A 20,725-nucleotide genomic window follows, 5' to 3' on the forward strand; every position below is an offset into this window, starting at 1 on the left:
AGAATGCTGCAGAACTGTAATGCCCATAGAGATCAGAGATTGGCCAGAGCATAAGGCAGCCACACAGCAGATGCTATAGAGCAGACAGTGTGACAGATTTAGCTTGAGGAAATATCACTGGCAGAAGGTTACTGTTGGCTTTAAGAGCACAACTTGTACCACAGACTCACATTTTGTCAGGAAAATATTTTTAATACACAGTTTGTACAAACATACTCATGTATGTGTCTTTTTATACATGGATCAAATAAGATACTTTTAAAACACACCACTCACCTGTTAAAGGAGTAATTCACCCCAAAATAAAAAAAGGTTCGAATTTCTTTCATGGCATAAAAACAAAGCTTACAGTGAAATCTAGATGACTTGTGTGTTATATTCTTTTTAAGTCATACCATTTTTTGGGTAAGAAACAGGGACCTCCTTTTTTAAAGCTTGAAAGCTACAGTCCACATTTATAGGTAACTGCATGAAAAAGAACAACCAAAATATCTTCTTTTTTTTTTTGTGCAATACAGCAGAATTATTTTAATATAATTGACATATTTTTGCTAATATTTTGAAATAGATTTTGTAAAAATATTTTTTATTCTTAAAATTGTAACAAATTTCATGCACATTTGTTCTTTTTAAAATGTCTGTTAAAATTATATTGTTTATTTTTAGTTATTCAAATACTTCAAGTTAAACTAAACAAAAATAAGAAATGTTGCCTAGCTGAAAAAGACTACCAGAAATAAAATGCTTAATTTAAAAAAAACATTCTATTTAATTACATTTATAGTTTGTTTGATTTAAAGTAATAAAAAAGCTTTGTTATGGGTTTCATTTTAATTAATGCAGAAGAATATTAGAAAAAATTCATACAGGTTTGGAACAACATGATTTATTTATTTATAAATGATATTTATTTATAAATTTCTATAAGGGTGAATCAATGACACAATACTCATTATTGGGTGAAGTATTCCTTTAAAATAGCAGACAATGTCAGAGTTCATCTTTCTCTCCTCCAATACAGCATGTGACACCGGTGCCCTTTAACCCACAGTATCCTTTTGGCACCTTGTGCAGGTATTGCTGGTGATAGTCTTCAGCATAGTAAAATTCAGTGTGCTCTCGGATCTTGGTGGTGATCTCACCCAGGCCTTTCTTAGTTAGAGCCTAGCAAAAAGATGAAACAGGAGCAGACAGAGAAAGAAAGGGTAAATGATGACATGAAGAGGATAAATGTGATCACTGTCTAGGGAGAAGTAACTCATTTTGAACTGAAACAACTCTTTTTTTTTGTGTATGTGATGTTAAAACCAGACAGAATGTCCAAAACTGTTTCAAAGGGACATGAATGAAGTTCTGTCTCCCTCTAGGGGCTGCATCCATAAACTCCAGCAGAAAAAGGTTTTAGGTACTACTATTACAAACAGACAGAACAAAACACCTTTGAAGATCAATCACAGTATTTCTAAAGCTCACATGTAGACCTGAGGGTGGTGTCTCTACAACACAAAGAAAAAGAGGGGAGCATTTGTGTGCTGGCTTTGAGCAATCACAATTATCCTTTTTGAAATGTATGTAGTTTCAGATTTCAGCCACTAGGTGGTGACAGAAGTCTGCTTCAGTTGCTACTGATTTCATGTCTAACAAAAGAGGCTGCATGTGCATCATAACACCAAGAGATACTAAAAGCAGCATGGACGCCAGAAAAACAAAGGTACCTATACAACAACATAAAGCCAACATTTCCCATTTGTTTTATTTTTTAAAATTATCTCTCTGATATTAGTATATTTAGAAGGCAAAAAGATGAGAATTACCTTATAGGATTATAACATGGTTACACATGCTACAGTGAACAGGAAGACGGACACACAAAGAACATTTAGCCAGGTGTGCATAAAAAGAGAACCAAAAACTTAATAAGCAGAGCATACAAAAAAAATAAAAAAAAAAAAAAGGCCCGAGTGTGTGACAGAATTATGATTACATACATATTTATCCATTTATAGTATATAAATGTGTGTGTGTATATATATATTTATATTTGACCATTATACAGCACTTTTCATTATCAGAATCCACCATCAAAATGTTCAACAGCAATTTTTTTTTATATTTCCCCCCTGTGATTACATAGAGCACATTGGTTTCTTAAATAAACACATAAATAAAAACTCTGAGACAAAAATCTCTTTAATTAAATTTCTTAAAAAATACAAAAAAAATAAAAAAATAATTCTTAATTCTCGTTCTTGATTTTGCTAGGCCGTTATTGGAAGGCAAATCTAAACTATTGAATGGGCCAGCAGAAATGAAAATCCATATTGTTGAGCCCTGTTTATCATCCTTTAAACCGTGCAAATTGTTTTAAATAGTGTGCATTAAAAAGGGAGGAAGTATGATTTTGGGAAAAAATTTAATGTGTGTGGATGTGGTGTCAGAAAGCTGGCGCTGTCAAAGCTCAGTGGTCTGTGTCTCTCTGGTGGAGGAGAACATTTCTGTGGACAGTCAAGCAAAGAGAGACAGAAAGAAAGAGAGACAGAGAAACAAGGCAAAGAGAGAGAGAGAGATATTACATAAGCATTTGCATATCTGAATATGCTTCATGTGACTCTGATGACTCAACTAATGTCACTATGTGCTCCTGCATCTGCAACCACACACACACACACACACAAATGTATGTTATTATTAGTCTAACCATTTTCTATTATGTTTTGCAACCAGTATTCCCTTTTTTCGCCCATCAGATTTAATTCCATTTATATTTCCCTGTGAGCACAAACTCACCTTATATATTAGACTATTTACACACACACACACACACACACACACACACACACACACACACACACACACACACAAGCACGCACACACAGACACACATACACGCACACACACACACACAACTCATGTTAACACGCACATTCACTGTGTACATTTTAACTGCAACAGCTTGGCCTACTTTTAACAAAACAACATAAATAATAAATATTAATGCAGCTCTTTCTATGAACTAAAAAGCTATACTTCAAAATTCCTGAAACGGTGATACAGTTTTAGCTTAGTGAGCTATCTTATTGTTTCTTGTTTAGAGTCTCTGCTAAAAGCTACAGCCTTTTTCACATATTATAAGCTGTATAGTTCTGCTGCACCAACAGAAAAGCATGTGTAGGTGTACATATACATATAAATCTATATATATGTGTGTGATTCACTTTAGTCCAAACATACACGAGTAAGAAGGCATAATGTAAAAAAAAAAAAAAAACAGTGCAAAGGCCAAGGCTGATCTTTGCATGTTCTGTGCATTTACGCATATCTCCACATATGCTTAGTTTGCATGTAAGCATGAGTGTGTGTGTGTGTGTGTGTGCATAAGATTTAGTCAGGAATCCATTTTGTCATCCTTGGCTGTTCCTGCATTTTGTGAGAGGGAATAAGGCAGCAGAGGGTCATGTGACCTGTGAGAGGAGACAGATCAAAGTGTGAGAGCATGAGCGTCTATGTGTGTGAGATTACATGACATGGCGCAGAGAGATTTTGTTTTTAGATGGAGTGCTCTTGGGAACCTGAGCTATAGGCAACACCAGGGAATAACATTTTGGATGAAAATTCTATTTCTATTTAGGCCTGTTATAACTACATTTATGATTATCATACAGCCCTTTTCATCATCAGAATCAGCTAACATGCTTAAAATAATCAAAAGCTATTTTCTTCTGGCTCTAGAGCACATTGGGTTTGTTTATTCTTAAAGACAATGTCAAATGCCATCAAAAACCAATTTTTCTTCCATAAACTGACATCCTATTATGATACGGGATATTCCAACAGGAAAAAAAAGTAGGATGGGATTATATCCATCAGGAACTGATATGATTGTAAAAAAAAAAAACATTTGAGCCAAAGAGAAAGTGATATTTTACATAAACTCTTCATTTTGCTAATCTATGGATTATAAAGGGATCGAACAAAAACAAGACTATAAACAATATTATTTTAATAATACATTTTTAAACAAGACATACATATATATAACATCTACATATCATAAAAAAATCATAAAAAAATTAAATAAAAATTTAAAATAAAAACAAAAATTTTACAAAAATTTAATATAAAATTAAAAAAAAAAAAAAAAAAACAAAAAAAAAAAAAATCACACAACATATTTGTGCATTCGCTTTTTCTTAAAAAACAAAAAAAAACAAACAAAAAAAAACATCTCTCAACATTATTTAATCTGGGCCATGAAGAGATGAAGAGCTCAACCCCCCAAAACATAATCATAAAAAATAAATAAATAAAATGTTGATGTCTGCAGCATAACACAAGTAGATAAACAAAGAAAATTCATAAACTTCCATTCAAATCCCCAAAATAACTCCTCGGAGAAAGTGCTTCACTGCAGCAGAATTGTGCCTCTACTCTATCTTCCTGCGTCTCGCTCCCTTTCACTACTGAATAAAAACTCTTTGATGTTCTGCAAATTCCTACATTTTATTACAGCACCCCTCCCCTACTCAACCACAGCGCTTAAAAGAGTGTTTCTTCCTCTCCCGCTCCAGCGTTTCCTTCTCCCTGACTGCCCTCACTGATGGAAGAGTTTTGGGAGACTCTGATGGAGTGCAACTCTCAATAGGTGCTAATAATTCATTTCCCGTCTGCGTGTGATGTCGGTGTCTGATTCATCACCTGAATTTGACCTGATGGAAGTGTCCTCAAAAAGGCCTCATCAATCTCTTCACACTCATCATGTCTGTCTTTCATTTCAATGTCCCACTTCAAATTCTCACTCTCCACTGCCAGACAATCAGCTGTGCTTTTCCATAGTATGACGGATGCACACACACGTCCACATCCATCATTTTTTAAACAAGACTCTGGACTAACATATCTAATCTCATCACGGCTGCTTATGTAACCGAGCTGTTCTTCGAAACCACCCTCAGAGAGAGAAGCACAAGCATCAACTGCAGGGAAAGGCTATGAAGTCTGGGAGATGTGATGCCCTTTTAATAAACAGATTTCAAATAGATTTCATGCGATCTGGAGCCATTCGTTCTACACAAAAATCTTCATGTTGCATGTAATGTCACCTACTCTACAACATTCACATACCATACAAAACACTCCAGATAGAATTTACAATAGCAGTTCTCAAATCATACTTATTATTTTTAAGAAATTAATACTTTAATTCAGCAAGGATGCATTAAATTGATCTTAAGTGACAGTAAATACATTCATAATGTTACAAAAGATTACTATTTCAAATAAACATTTGTTTTGAACTTTCTGTTCATAAAGGATTTACTCATCCAAAAAAATATTAAGCAGCAGATCGCTTTTTAAGATTGACAATAATAAGAAGTATTATTTAAGCACCAAACCAGCATATCAGAATGATTTCTGAAGGATCATGTGACACTGAAGTCTGCTGAAAATTCAGCTTTGCCATAACAGTCATAAATTACATTATAAGTTATTATGCATTTTGTGATAGCGTTTTTCAACATTACTGTTTATACTGAATTTTTGATCAAATAAATGGAGCCTTGGTCAGCTTAAGTGACCAATCCTACCAACCCGAACCAACATTTATCTATTTAATTCTTAATTGAAGGTGCCTTAACAGTGCCCAGTTTAACCCCTGCTGACATGCAGTCTGCAGGGTGCAACCCCTTCTGCCTCACTATATCTGTGTGTGTGTGTACATTTCAGCTTGTGAGGTCACTGGGGCCATCAACAGCACGTCCGTTTCGGTCCCCTGATCTGATTGCGCCCCTTTAACCACAGCTGCCTCCTGCAAGCCTGACCTTTCACCCTGATGTGCACAAGGCCAAGGGCAATAGGGGTCACCCAACCTCCCTGCCCACGCCTCATTCCCCTCACTCCCAAATCACATCTGAGCCCTAGAAGCAAGACCGATGACATGAGGAGCAAAGGGTTACCGCAGGGATGGTTATCCAAACTCCTGCATCTCACAAAACAAAGCAATATCACACTAGTTTGACAGGGATAACAGTCCAGCCATCCAGATGAGCTGCGTTCATGAGCATCCACAAGCGTATCTTTCTGACAGGTGTGGGCGGTCAGCGTTTGACAGTGGACAGTTTGAGAGCGGCAAAGAATGGAAAAGAGAGGTTGGAAATGAGACTTCTGGAGATGTGATGGGGCAAAAAGAAAATCAGTGGATTTCAACTGTGGTTATATTTTATGAACTAAACTGAATTGTGCATTTATGTACATTACTGTTCAAAATGTTGGGGTCTCAAAGTTTTTTGAAAGAACTTTATGTTCACAAAGGCTGCATTTATTTGATCAAAAATACAATAAAACTACAGTAATAACAGTAACACTGTAAAACATTATAATTTATAAAATGTTCATTTTATTAGATTTTTAATGAAATGTATTAATGTGATGGCAAAGCAAGTAATTACTCCAGTCTTCAGACATCATTCTAATATGCTGATTTTGTGCTCAATATAATCAGTGCTGTAAATTATTGTCTGAAAATGGCATTTATTCAAAAATAGAAACATTATAAATGTCTTTACTGTAACTTTTGATCAATTTAATGCATCCTTGCTGAATTTATTATGAATGGTAGTGTTTCCTTATTTCTCACTAATGTCCCCTCTAACGCATAATATAGAAAAATGACATAAACCATGAATGAGAATAGTAAAAATGATTTATAAATAAAAGTAAATGTAACAGATAAGTAATAAGTAAAACCTAAAAAAAAAAAAAAACTTTTAAGTTTGGTTAAGTTTGAAGGGGGTAGGACTAGGGGTTATGAAAATATCCTTAATTCATTATAAAGCAACAGAATTCAAAGGAAAGTTTGTGTGTGTGTTTTGAGATACTGCACCTCCTGGTACACATGCTTGCTTCTCATGGCCAGCTCTTGCTGTTCTGGGCTGTAGGTGTAGATGGCAGAACGATACTGTGTGCCATGATCATTCCCCTGTGCCATTCCTAAAAAACACACACACACACACATATATATAAATGCTTTAGAGCCCTTTAAAAAAACTCACACCCCAGGAATTTGCAGTCCTGTCACTGCATCAATCTTTTTAATGACATTCCTGTTATTAGCAAGCAACATCCAATTCTGTTCTGATATTGCTGCAAAAAAAAGGATAGAAAATACAAAAAAATAGCAGTCTGAATAATTTCCTCCTTGTTAACATATGGAAACATGTTTGTGTTTTCCAGTATTTCTTTGTCATTTTCCTCCACAGTGAATTTACGGTCTCTCTCGTATCGTTCTGCAGAACTGGATGTTGGCCATCTTGCCATGAGCTCTCTGTAGCTCTCTCTTCAAAGGCCAAAATACTGCATTCTGATTGGCTGATCCTCAAGAGTGCCAAAGCGACAGTCACTGACCTTCCCTGTGACCCTGAGGCCTGAGTGTCATCACAGCCACCAAACACATCACACAGCCAAGTTATACTGGAAAATGTTTCTAGAAAGAAATTTGGATTTGGACACTTAATTATTAACACTTGCCACTGCACAGGCAGAATATCCAACCAAACATTTACCATCTGCAAACAAATGATGAACAAACTATTCTGAGACATTTTGCAAATACTTTCTAACACCTAGTGGATCAAAGTCAGTTAAAGTCTGTTAACACAGGTGTATTATTAACTAACTATGGACATGATCCACCTACATTTGACAACCAGTGTCCACATACTTTTAGTCTACATTTTAAACAGTACAGGATTTGTAAGATTTTTTCTTAATATTTTAAAATAAGTTTATTTTGCTGATTTTATTTAAAAACACAGCAAAAATATAAATATTGTGAAATATTATTACAATTTCAAATAAAACATTTTTCTATTTGAATATATTTTAAAAAGTAATTTATTCCAGTGATGAAGCTGCATTTTAAGCAGGCATTACTATAGTTTTAGTGTCATATTATCTATGAGAAATAATTTAATAGGCTGATTTGGTGCTCAAGAAACATTTCTTATTATCAATGTTGAAAACAGCTGTGCTGCTTACTATTTTTGTGAAAACCAATACACATTTTGCTTCACAATTCTTTGATGAACCGAAAAGTTGAACAAACAACATTTATTTGAAATAGAAATCATTTGAAACATTATGGATGCATTTACTGACACTTTTGATTAATTAAATTGCTGAATAATAGTATAATTTAATTATTAAAAAATCTTGACCCCAAACTTCTGTAAGGTAATGTATTTAAAATAAAACTAAACAAAAAGTACTATTTGTAAAAAAAAAAAAAATCTTAGATATTTTATTACATTTAGCAATGCCATTAATTGCGGTTTAAGTGGCCAAATACTTTTTAGTGTCACTGAATATCGGCTCATATGAGTGAAAAAGAAGTTAAAAACTAAAAGGAAACGATGAGCACTCAATGTACTCCACCCGAGACTGGAGCGCTTCTTTTTTCAGCCTCCATCACGGTGCTTAGTTATTATTGATGATCCTCCCTGTTCAAGCTGAATAATATACAGAATCTCTCCTCTCAACACACAAACGGCGCACATGAACCGAGAGTGTAGAATGCTGCAGATGTGTCATCAGTGCACAAACAGGGTGAGAGCAGAGAGCTGGGCAGAAGCTGACTCCATAAATGTCACACAAAGTCTCTCTCTCTCCATATAACATGGCTCTCCCGCAGGAAAACTATTTCTGTTAATGCAGAGGTCAAGAAGCGTCACCCTTCACTTTAGATGGAGGGAAGAAAGGAAAGATTTACTATGTGTACTTGAGTGAATAAGCTGTACACGCACGTGAAAGCACACACACAGCATCATCCATACAGATGCCAATCCTCTAAGGGTGCTTTGACCAATCCAGACATTTCAAATATCAGCACTTATGTGGCTCAACGAGGAAGGAGGGGGAAAAAAAAGATTGGAAGAGTGAATGAAAAGGATAAGATAAAAACCACATATTTATTAGAGTTCAGGTTTTTTTGAAAATGCTTGAGGGACATTAGTTCTCAAGTAACTAGAAATAAACACAGATGTTACTTACAGGGATAGTTTACCTAAAAATGAAAATGGTCATTACTTACCCTCATGTCGTTCCAAACCTGTAACTTTCTTTCTTCAGTAGAATGCAAAACAATGGATGAACAATGGATGTCAATGGTCACCAAAACTGAATGGTTACTATCATTTTTAAAATATCTACTATCAAATCTGTCATCAGTCACTTTTTTTCAGTACTGGTTGTTATAGGATATTCATGTAAATTCATCTTTAAAAACACTATAATTTAATAGTAACAAACAATTTAAAAATACTTTTAAATATAACTTTCAGCAAATCTTTAAAATAGTATCTACTTGTCATATTAAACATAATGTCGTGATGTTTTAATTCAAGCATTTAAAATGCCTGATTTAACTTTTCAAAACATTATAGAATTTTAATTGTGGCCATTTATCGGTTCTCATCAAAACATGAATCAACAATTCTCGTAAGAGAAAAAAGTATACAACACTCTTAGAAAAAAGAGACAGTACCTTTTCAAAAGGTACACCTTTATACCCAAAGGGTGCATATTGGTAACCTAAAAGGTACATATTTGTACCTAAAAGGAACATATGAGTACCAAAAAGGTACAAAGGTGTAAGTTTTAAAAAAAAGGTACTGCCCTGGTGACAGATTTTGTACCTTTTTTTTCCTGAGAGTGAATGGGACACGGGTTTGAAACAACATGAGGGTGAGTAAATCTTGACAAAGATTATTTTTAGGTGAAATATCCCTTTAAATTAAAATGATAAAACATCAACAGTGTGATGTGAAACCTGTGAACTGTCACCAGAGATCTCTCAGTGTCTTTCAAAAGCTAAATTTTCACTGTCACACAAAATGTCAATCATATGTCACACTGATGGCTCTGAATCTTAGTCTGCTTGGTTTATCACTTTACTCACAAACTCTGTGGCTTGCGTTTCTGTTCCAGAAGTGCCTCTCAGTGTCTGTGGACAAAAACTACTTCTAAACACTGAGGTGGCTCAAATGTATGCCGACAAGAAGACACACAAATTGACGTGTGTAAGATATTGTATTTTATAAAGGAAGTTTGGCTATTGTTTTGTTGATGACAAGTTGATGGAGTATGTCCACCTTTTGTGTTTGTGAAGGTGCATGTGTGATGCTTTAGTGAGTTTGTGTATGTTTGTGAATTTGAGTGTGTATGATGCAGGGATTGTTTGTGTGTGAGGGGTTGTTCAGAGCACTGTTGTGTGTGCCCTATGGGTACGGTGAAGCAGTGTGCGTGCGAGAGCAGCCAGCTAAGAGGAATGGTGCAGAGCTGGGTCTATTTTTACACCTCTTATGTAACACACATACACACACAAGCTCACAACCTCATTCTTTTGCACACACACACAAATTCTTACATTCTCCTTACAAATAAAAACACACGTTTAAAATGTGCTGTAAATGTAATATGGTTTGTATATATATGTGTGTTTATTTTTAGTATGTATCAGCTAGCATTTCACTGATGAAAAAAATGGAATTTAAAGGGGTCATCGGATGCTAAATTCACTTTTACATGTTGTTTGGAAATAAATGTGTTGGCAGTGTGTGTATACATCTACACTATAATGATAAAAATCCACCCAGTGGATTTTTTTTTAATTCCTAAAAATAATATCCCCTTTTACAGGCCGTTCTCTGACATCACACAGACGAAGGCCGCTCCCATGATTGTTGATTGACACAGCCGTCTTGCCTTACAGTAGACCCATCTGAGTGAGCTGTAGCAGTCTGACTGCCATTGTTTAGACGCCGGACCAGATGTAGACAAGAATGTCTCCATAGTGATTGAGGTGTTCTGTTGTTGGATGTAATAATGAACATAGCAGTCGTCATTTACTCCCGACATCAGAGCCACTGAAGATGCTTTTATTTACTTTTGTTTGTGAAGGGAATGTGCCCCCGATCTACCTAAATGCGTTTATGTTCACGCTAATCATTCATGATCCAGCTACACTTACAGCAGAAGTGAGTATACGTTTTTTTTTTTTTTTTTTTTATGAATCTTTGCAATTGCTATTCCTAATAACGTTTAGGTGGTTAAAGCAAACAGTCTCTCAGAGCATGGTTTGCCACCCCATGGAAGGTCAGCAGAGCTCATTAGCATTTAAAGCAACATGCAAAAAAACACGCTGATTTCTGCAGAGCTGATTTTGACAAGGTAAAAAGTGTTTTTTACACTATCATTGAGAAATTTTAACCAAAGTATGTTGTAGACTTTTCATTAAGACCCTAAAGAATCATATCAACTTGTGGAAAATGGGCATCCGATGACCCCTTTAAAAATTTTATACTGTGAATAATGCTCTTTCACTCTCATTTTTCTTGCAGAAAAGACATTCTATAAATTACTGTAAAACTAGATCAGTAAATATAAAATGATCTGTGGCGAACATAATTTGTCACTGTTGTTATTCAGACCTAATGGCGAAAAATTTAAAACAAAACCAAAGTGCTGAAGCCATGGCACAGTGGATAGTGCAAATGTTTAGGACAGTAAGAGTCATTACGCTTGCAGGGATGCAGGTTTGAATCCAGATCTCAGTCCTGGTCTCTCTCCCTAAATTTTCTGTCTTGCCATTCATTGTACTATCATTTTAAAGGCAATCAGATTATCTTTAGACTGGCAGTGTGGAACAGGCTGTCACTGGGGTGGTACTCTTTCAAACGGTACATCTTTGTAACTTATTTACTTCTAAAGGGTTCATATTAGTACCATAATGATACATTTTAGTATCTTTTATTACATTCTGAAAGGGTACCCCCAGTGTTTTGTACTATTTTCTTAGAGTATGTTTATCAAGGCTGCATTTATTTGATGAAAAATACAGTAATATTGTAACAGTTATATTGTGAAATATTAATACAATTTAAAGTAACAGTTTTCTGTTTTTATTTTTTTAAAAACATATTATTTCCTGTGATGGCAAAGTTGGATTTTAAGCAGCCATTAATCCATTCTTCAGTGTCACATGATCCTTCAGAAATCATTCTAATATGCTGATTTGATGGTCAAGAAACTTCTTATTATCATCGATTCTGGAAACAGTTGAGCTGCATAATATTTTGCAGAATCTTTTTTCAGTATTCTTTGATGAACAGAAAGTTCAAAAGAACAGCATTTATTTGAAAAATATTTTTTACTTTTACTGTCACTCTTGATCAAGTTAATGCATCCTTGCTAAATAAAAAGTATTAATTTCTTTCTTTCAAAAAAAGAAATAACATAAAAAAAATTACTAACCCCAGACTTTTTAAGTTTTTAGTTTATGTAAAATAAAACATAATATTAGGCTTAAATACAGTGTGGACTTTCAACAAAGCATCCAAGTTGGTCCACTATGCCGGAAAAATAAGCTCTGTTTTTTTTTTTTTTTTTTTTCCTCAACAAACAAATGTTTTCTTCCAGCATATCCACCCCCTTTTCATCAAAAAGAAGCATTTCTTCAACCGTTTCTCATCTACTCTCCACAAATGACCTCTGTCGGCCCCTCCCCCTGTAGCTGACTGACAAACTGTAATGAGCGCCCCTCATTCGGGAGGGACTGGGGTCGAGGTCACCCCCCGAGAGGCACGTGCCCATTGCAAACTGAACCCCAAAAAGACGTGGTGGGGATCTTAATTTAGAAGAAGTCTTTTCTTTTTGTCCCATTTGGTGGCTTATGCACAAAATGGTGTTCGTGAACCCAATAACCTTTGTTTTCAACGACAAATCAAGAGTGTTGATGAGTAATTATGGAGATCCTGCAAACAGTTTGGGTACGTAATTAGCTTGTGCATCGATGTTTAGCTTTTCAGGGCTCAATATACACAGCAAAGGCGTCAGTCACACCAAAAGCAGGTGGAAAACTGGATTTTACGCTTACAGGCCTTGGAGATTCTAGATCAACTGCTACGTTTGAAAGATACGACGAGCGCCTGCATCAGCCATCTTGTCTCTCCCCCATGAAGCCTACAATAATGCATCTCTCTGACGCAGCACCTACATAAATACTGCAAATCAAGAAAAAAACATGACACGATAAAAGATGAAAGTGGCAAGACAGAAAAACGAGGACAAAGGAGGAGAGAAACCATCCCTCTTGCCTTTCATTGCTAGCGGAACGAGGGAGCGCGGGATGGCGGAACGAAGAAAGTGACTAAGAGATAAAAGCAGAGGGTAAGAATGAGGAGTCACTGCGGAAATGCTGATGGGATGATGGTGAGGGGGAGCGAGGGATGGAGGAGAGAAGAAGCCAGGGATGGGGGAGGAGAGGAGAACAGAGAAGATAAGATGTTTTATATCCTGTAGACAGACTGAGAGCCCTGGGGTCCGCTGGGAATGGGGAGGAAAGGAGGGGGGTCTTCTTAAACAAGGAAGTAACAAACTGCTGAGGCGATCAAGCGTATGTGTGCGCGTTTCTCTCGTGTGTGTGCCCGCACTGCACTTCTCCGCTCTACGGTTTGCCACAGGCGATAGAATAGCTTCAGTCATTTCCTGTTCGTCAAATCCATCAAGGAACCCAATTTTCCCGACTCGTCTCTCTCCACCCTCGGCTTCCTGTACTATCTTTGTCAGCACAGCCAAAGATGAAGCATGACAGCAAGAAATACACCCTATATTTTTAGAAAGCGAACGTAGGGTATAGGGAAGCTTCTGCACGTTTGCAATATCATGACCTAAAGACTGCCAGAGCAAGTGTTGCTGGGTATGAGGCGGGGGTAAGAAAAGGAACGTGCTGGGAGCGTTTGATTGGCTGTGGATGTTGCTATCCCAGCCCTGATTGGACGATTCGGAAATCATGCTGCTGAAAGCAGAACCCTTTGAACTGTGAGACAGCAGTTGAATACACAGGTCTCTGTGCACGACGGAAACAAGCGTGCATGTATGCAGCCTATGAAACCTTACACACTTGCGTTTTCATACTGTACTTACCCGTGATTCAAAGCAATGACGAACACACACGTGCAAAGATTCATAGTTGATTCAGCGTGAGCGTTCGGGTACGGACAAATAGAGTGTGCGTTAAGCATGCATGGATGAACAGCCTACAGAGACGTTTCCGATTCTTGGTAGCCAATCGCAGCGCAGCGGCCCGTGCCAAAAAACACAATCTGACGCTTCTGTCACGCACATGGGCCATGCTCTTCATCATGCTTCTCTACCCAAACTCCTGCAGGATCATGAAACACAACCTAAAAATGCCAAACGGAACACGGAGGAATGTTGCTCAAATCTTACCTAGTGCTTATTTAAATGTCAATACAGGTGAGCAAGTTTCATACATTCAGAAGACATGTTCTCACTTGATTCTATAGGAGTATGTGTGTGTTTACTATAGATGGGTCATGATGGTCGACTAGTCTGTCTGTATGTGTTTCTCAACTAGGGGGTTAAGGCCCACTTGGGATATATGAGGGAATTTCAAAAGTGTGATTTTTTACCTGAAAAAAAAAAAAAAAATTTCTTGAAAGTGAATCATATCCTAGAAAAACATGTCCATTTTTTAAATTATTGTAGTTATGTCAAGCTCTGGTCGCTGTGATTTTGCCAAGTAAGACATGTTCCTGGATCAGTATCTTTTGTTGATTCTGGATCAACATTACTGTCCAAAAATATAGACTAAACCAAGTCCCTACCCCAAAACCTAACCCTACCCATTATTTATTCCTAAAATCAGTGGGAAATGATAACTGATTAACAAGGGTGTAGAAGCACCTAACCCTGATCAAACGCCTAAAACAGGTATTTCCTAAAAAGTTATATCTCAGTTCTGATTGGTTAATTGGAACAAGGATGTTGATCCAGGAACATGTTGTACTTGGTGAAATCACGGTCGCTGTCAAGCTTTAAAGTATTTTATTGGGTAGAAGTTGCTAAAAAAAACTCTCATATCTAAACTGATACTTTTCAAAGAACCACTGCTTCAACAATAAATTTCCAGACAATTACAGTCAGACCTCAAATTGTCTGTTCTGATCATTAAATCTGTTCTGAGCAACGACTCTTATTATACGTATTTTGTAGGCTTTTTGGGAGGACTATGATAGTTTTGTGCAGTAAAAGGTTATATTTTTGAGCCTGTATGTCTGTTGCCTATCTATAATTTATCACAATAAAAGGCTGCAAGTTCTTGCTTGCAGTCTACACTATATTTTAAAACATTGTCTATGTATACAAAACCTTTTTAAGATGAAGTGTCAAGTTAAAAATGCTTCAGCTTTAAAAAACGTGTCTTGAGACCTCTGCATTGTGTTCCATTCTATTGTACTCTGTCTACCTACTTTCTAACGCAAGAATGGATCACCCCTAAGAAACACATCAGATCGGGTTGGGTAGACATCATCATCAAGCCAGTCTAATTATACAAAATATAAAAGGGATAGTTTATTAAAAAAATTAATTGTATCAACATTTGCTTAAGCTCACATTGATACAAAACCTTTTTTTTTGTATTCTGTGAAACACAAAATAAAATATTTTGACAAAATTAAAGTCAAAATTGTTTGGACCCCAAACGTTTTGTGTTCTGCAGAGTAAATGATGACAGACTTCAATTTTTCAGTGAACTACCCCTTTAAGATCAGCTAGTCAATCAGTTGTTCAGATAACCCATAGACTAGTCAATTTTGAAAATATATATCTGAACATACCTTGCATACTTATAGGTAAAAGAAAACAGAGCAAATTAGATGTTTAATCACATTTGAAGGCCATTTCTGACAACTAACCCTGGCTCCTATGAGTAATTTTCTGCTCTTTACTTTCTTGGGCATTCTGGCTGACAGGGTGACGGTGTACCGGGCGACTTTTTAAAGTTCAGACACCTTCAGAACATGATGTAAATTAGAGAGCTGGCACAGAACCGAACACACAGGGTAATCATGTCAGCTCAAACCGATGATTTGACATGAAAGATTCAAAGAAAACCACTCTGTCGTCCTTAAACCGTGCTCTGACTCAGGTTTTAGGGGCGTGTCGTCAACTGGCAGATATACAGACATGCATTACTGATCCCCAAAGGGAATTTGTACACGTTCCAGAAGGAAAACATACAAACAAGAAGTTATTAGAGGGCCTTACTGAACGAACCATAGACGTCATATAAAGTATTAAAGCAGAGACTGTAGACCCACAGTCCAGCTGACGAAGGAGAGCTGAAGAGATGTGTGTGTGCGCTTCAGGTCCTCAGGGTCAGGCTTTATAAATGTTTCAGAGGAGTGTCTCTTCCTCTTTTCTCTCTCTGTTTCAGGGCGACTGAACACAGAGAACCAAACAACAGCTTCAAGCTGCAGCCACACTGTTACATCAGACAGACAGACAGACAGACAGACAGACAGACAGACAGACAGACAGTTGGAATGACAAATTGAGAGACAGAAGTATAGATACGTGTATAGGCAGAGAGATAGACAAACAGTGAATAACAAACAGAGGGACAGAGGGATAGATAGTAGGACAGACAGACCGACAGGCAGACAGGTAAATAGATAGATAGATAGTTGGCAAACTGAGAGACAGAAGGATAGATAGACAGATAGGCAGATAGATAGACAAACAGTCTGAATAAGAAACAGAGGGACAGAGGGTAAATAGCAGGATAGAAAGACAGAAACAGAGAAACAGAGAGAGAAACAGATAGATAGATAGATAGATAGATAGATAGATAGATAGATAGATAGATAGATAGATAGATAGATAGATAGATAGATAGATAGATAGATAGATAGATAGATAGATAGATAGATAGATAGATAGATAGTGTCTGGGATCAAAAACACACCTAAGCTCAAACAATTAACTGAATGGAGTGAATTCATTTTTCTGTCATTTTTCTTCTGTTTTTCTCAAGTTAAGTGCTGGATTGCAGGCAGACAGCAAGGTTGATTTATTCTCAAATGAGGACCTGAAGGACAGCACAGACAGCAAATATCAGCTGTGTGTTCAGTATTGGTTCTGTGTCTAGTGGAATGGAGGAATAGGTGACGCTTGCACTGATGCACACACATATGCGATGTCTCTTTTCCTCTCATGGCTGAATTGGTCTCAGACACATTAACATAGCCTGTCTGAGGCTGTTCCAATTCCTGCGAGATCATCCTGACCATCCAGCACACACACACACACACACACACACACACACACACACGCATAAGGCAGTGTGAACACACAGATGCATCCGTGTTTTAACCTCATGAGGCCATTTGATTTTGGGCCACTGCACCTCGCACCCAGGGGTCTTTCTATGGACATCTGTGTGAGTGCATGTGTGTAGATGAGAGGGAATAGGTGAGTTTGTTAACCTTGAGTGGGGTCATGGCTTTCCCAGAAGACTTTGAGAAGTTTCTCTAAGCTGACGTCTTTAGGAGAGAAGACCACTCGCACTACTTCCGTGTGCCCTGTTAAACCTGGAGAGAACAGCACAAAAAGAAATTAGATCATGCAAGTAGAGTTGTGCAAATGTTCTGTGATTTTGCACCATACATTAAACTCAGGCATTAGAAAAGGAACATTAAAGATTTTAATGAATCTTTTACTCAGTTATTAAGTTGTTGTTCAAATATTGTAAAAAAAAATGTTTTTTAAATTAATTTAAAATTATGTTTAGCAATATTACCAACCTTATGAATGTAGCAATATCAACATATACACTTTTATTCAGCAATAATGCATTAAATTGATAAAACATAACAGTTAAGACATGTATATATTGTTACAAAAAATATATATATTTCAAAGAAATGCTGTTCTTTTGAACTTTCTATTCATCAAAGAACACTAAAAAATTATTAATAAATGTTTTTTGAACACCAAACAGCATATAACAATGATTTCTGAAGGATCATTACACACTAAAGACTGGCATAATCATGGCTGCTGAAAATTCATTGTTGCCTTCACAGGAATAAATTACATTTTAAAATATAATCAAATAGAGAACAGATTTTTTAATTGTAATAATATTACACAATATTACTGTTTTACTGTTTTTGATCAACTAAATGCAGCCTTCATGAACATAAGAGACTTATTTCAAAAAATTAAAAACCTACTGTCTTTTGAACTGTAGTATAGGTGTAAGTGTTTGTCTGTTTCTTGTGTAAGTGTTTGTCTGTTTCTTGTGGTTATGATAAAGATAAACTTCTCTCATCCAACTTTATGAGGTGCATCCTGGGATGATGTTAAACTATACTGGAGCAGAGCCCACAAAGGCTTAAACATTTAAAATGGTTTTGTAAAGAAATTCAGGAATGATTTCAGCTACAGCACGCAGGCACAATTTAAAATTATATACAAAACTACATTTAAGCATAAAGTTTTTCAGATCATTAGAACCATTCTGTCAAATGTGTCCAAACTTTTAACTGGTACTCAAAGACGAAACCTTTCATAAGCAATTGTGTAAAATTGTATCTGCATACGTGTTTGCTACTCTTACAAATAACAAAGCCTGTCTACATATTAAGCCCAACACCCAACACAACTCTGACAGCCGCAAGTCTTCTCCACACTACACACTTAAAAGAGCCTGTGTGTGTGTTTGGAGAGAGCAAACCCTCTGCAGAGCTGCAATCAGAAGAACCTTCTCACTGGGACCAGTTCAGAAACTGCAACATCACAGCTGCATCCCTCCCTCCATCTCATCTCTTCTGAAATGTCTGGCTACAAGTAGGTCATACAGAGGAAGGGGGGAAGGGCTGCGGATCTGGGAGAGAGCAGTGCACTCTGGGTAGTTCACTGCAGATGAAGGGAATGTTTTGGTGAAGGCTGCAGTGAAGCACTAATCTGGGTACAGTGAAGCTGCTGCTGCTCTAGTGTTTGTGACTTACGGATGGAAAAAAGTGCCATCAGAGACTCTTTAATATGGGAGTTGAAAATGTATTTGGGCATGTGTCTACATGTTTTTGTATTTGATTGGCTGTGTTTGTGTGGCTGGGATTAACCTGAACACACTTCATGGTAGGTAGGGTTAGGTGTATAGCCCCCAGCGTAGCCCACTTGAGTAGAGAACACACCAGGAATCCTCCAGAAGCGCCTCTCTGCTCCCCAAAAACAGCCCATTCCTGAACAGAAATGGGACAGAGACATCAAATAGCAATAATACACAGAAATTTTAACAAAATTTCCTTTTTGCTTCTTCCACAAAGCCCTTCGTTACTACGTCAGTTTGACATCTTTAATGCTTCTGCTGATTAATATATTTTTACATACTAAAAAAAAAATCAAATTCAGACACTGTTGATACTCTGTGACCCTCTCCAAACAAAAGCTTTTCCCAAAAACTCATAATCTACACAAAACAAGACAGACCCACAATTTGAAAAGCTCAGTGATAAATATAAATAATATATTTGCATCTCATTCTTGCAATCATCTCATCTAATTGCAACCAGTATCGATCTACATATTTTTTTTTGTGCGTATTACTCTAGCACACATCAATCTCAACTGGAATCAACTGCAAGCATTTGATGCTTTGTGTGAAATGGCCGTACACATGTTTGGGACCTTTTGAGAAACTTGTGGCCTTTGTGGAGCACAAAAGTTTGAGGTAAGTAATTTTTTATTTAAATTTTTTTTTGAAAGAATGAGGATACATTAGCAAAAGATTTCTATGTCACATAAGTGCTGTTCTTTTAAAATTTCAAAGAATTCTGAAAAAAAAAAAAAAAAACACAAAACACAACTGATATAACACTGATTTTGTATTAAGAAATGTTTCTTAAACACCAAAACAGAATGCATAGTATATTAAAATGATGTCTGAAGAATCATGTGACAATGAAGGATAATGGCTGGTGAAAATGCACAGGAATAAATTACATTTTAAAATGGCTTAAAAAAGAGAAAAACATTTTAAATTGTAATATTTATAAATATCACTGTTTTATTGTATTTTGTTCAAATGCATAATCAAAGTAATCACAAATCAATTAAGACTTGGAGTATTCCTATTTTAATTGCATTACTGAAGTGCAGTATAGACATGTACACACCTAAATCACATACCATTGTGTAGGACTTTTTGCCGCATTTTGCGACAGGATAAACACACGGCAGTGGTCAAACATTTGATGGCAAACAAAAGCGCATGGCTTCAACAACACCGTTGTCTGTTTGCACATATAGCAAATAATTAACTGCACTTGAAGCTTTCATAAAATTGAAAATGATATGTTGATATGTGAAATTCTGGAGTGGTCGTCGGATGGCGTCGCGTGGAAACATGAAAGGAATATTCAAAAAGCAACTGATGTAAACAACTTAATCATAATATTGTCTTATTCCGAATAAGGTAAATAATTAGATTACTGATGTCCATGTAAACGTAGTCATTGACATTTCATCTGATTCATTTAAATGAGCCTTTAGCCACATTTTTATTGGCACTTGAAAACAAGAAGTCAAGAGGAGAGATGGAGAAATGAGATTGGAACAGGCTGGACTTCAACCCAGGTCTCCCATGGGCCACCACTCTGACACAAGTGGCACTTTAGGAAGCAATATGTTAATTGTACCTAAGAAAGTCTGGAATATGATCCTTTTCAAACTCACCAAACATGATCATCTCCATGCCATCAGGAAATGGCTCCACTGTGGGGTTCCCATTTGCTGCGTGCTTTGCTGCAGAAACAGAGAAAGACAGCAATATAAATGTTCTGTAATAATGGGGTGTACGTAT

At 36.5% G+C, this 20,725-nt stretch overlaps 1 protein-coding gene across 2 annotated transcripts in view; it reads right to left on the reverse strand.

Moving 5' to 3' along the window:
• Positions 1–870: 870 nt before the first annotated feature.
• si:ch1073-358c10.1 (peptide methionine sulfoxide reductase MsrA) overlaps positions 871–20,725 on the reverse strand; it is a 31,454-nt gene continuing 11,599 nt past the window's right edge. The window contains exons 2-6 of one of the 2 annotated variants that reach the window (XM_042742399.1): positions 20,599–20,667; positions 18,987–19,106; positions 17,346–17,450; positions 6,881–6,987; positions 871–1,164 (exon numbers count right to left, since the gene is read on the reverse strand). In XM_042742399.1, coding sequence (XP_042598333.1) covers positions 991–1,164; positions 6,881–6,987; positions 17,346–17,450; positions 18,987–19,106; positions 20,599–20,667 — 575 coding nt within the window. In that variant the 3' untranslated portion in view covers positions 871–990. The remainder of the gene's footprint in view (positions 1,165–6,880; positions 6,988–17,345; positions 17,451–18,986; positions 19,107–20,598; positions 20,668–20,725) is intronic. The other variant, XM_042742400.1, reaches the window with a different exon arrangement.

Source organism: Cyprinus carpio, chromosome B17 (genome assembly GCF_018340385.1).
Source record: "Cyprinus carpio isolate SPL01 chromosome B17, ASM1834038v1, whole genome shotgun sequence".
In the NCBI taxonomy this organism is placed as follows: Eukaryota; Metazoa; Chordata; class Actinopteri; order Cypriniformes; family Cyprinidae; genus Cyprinus; species Cyprinus carpio.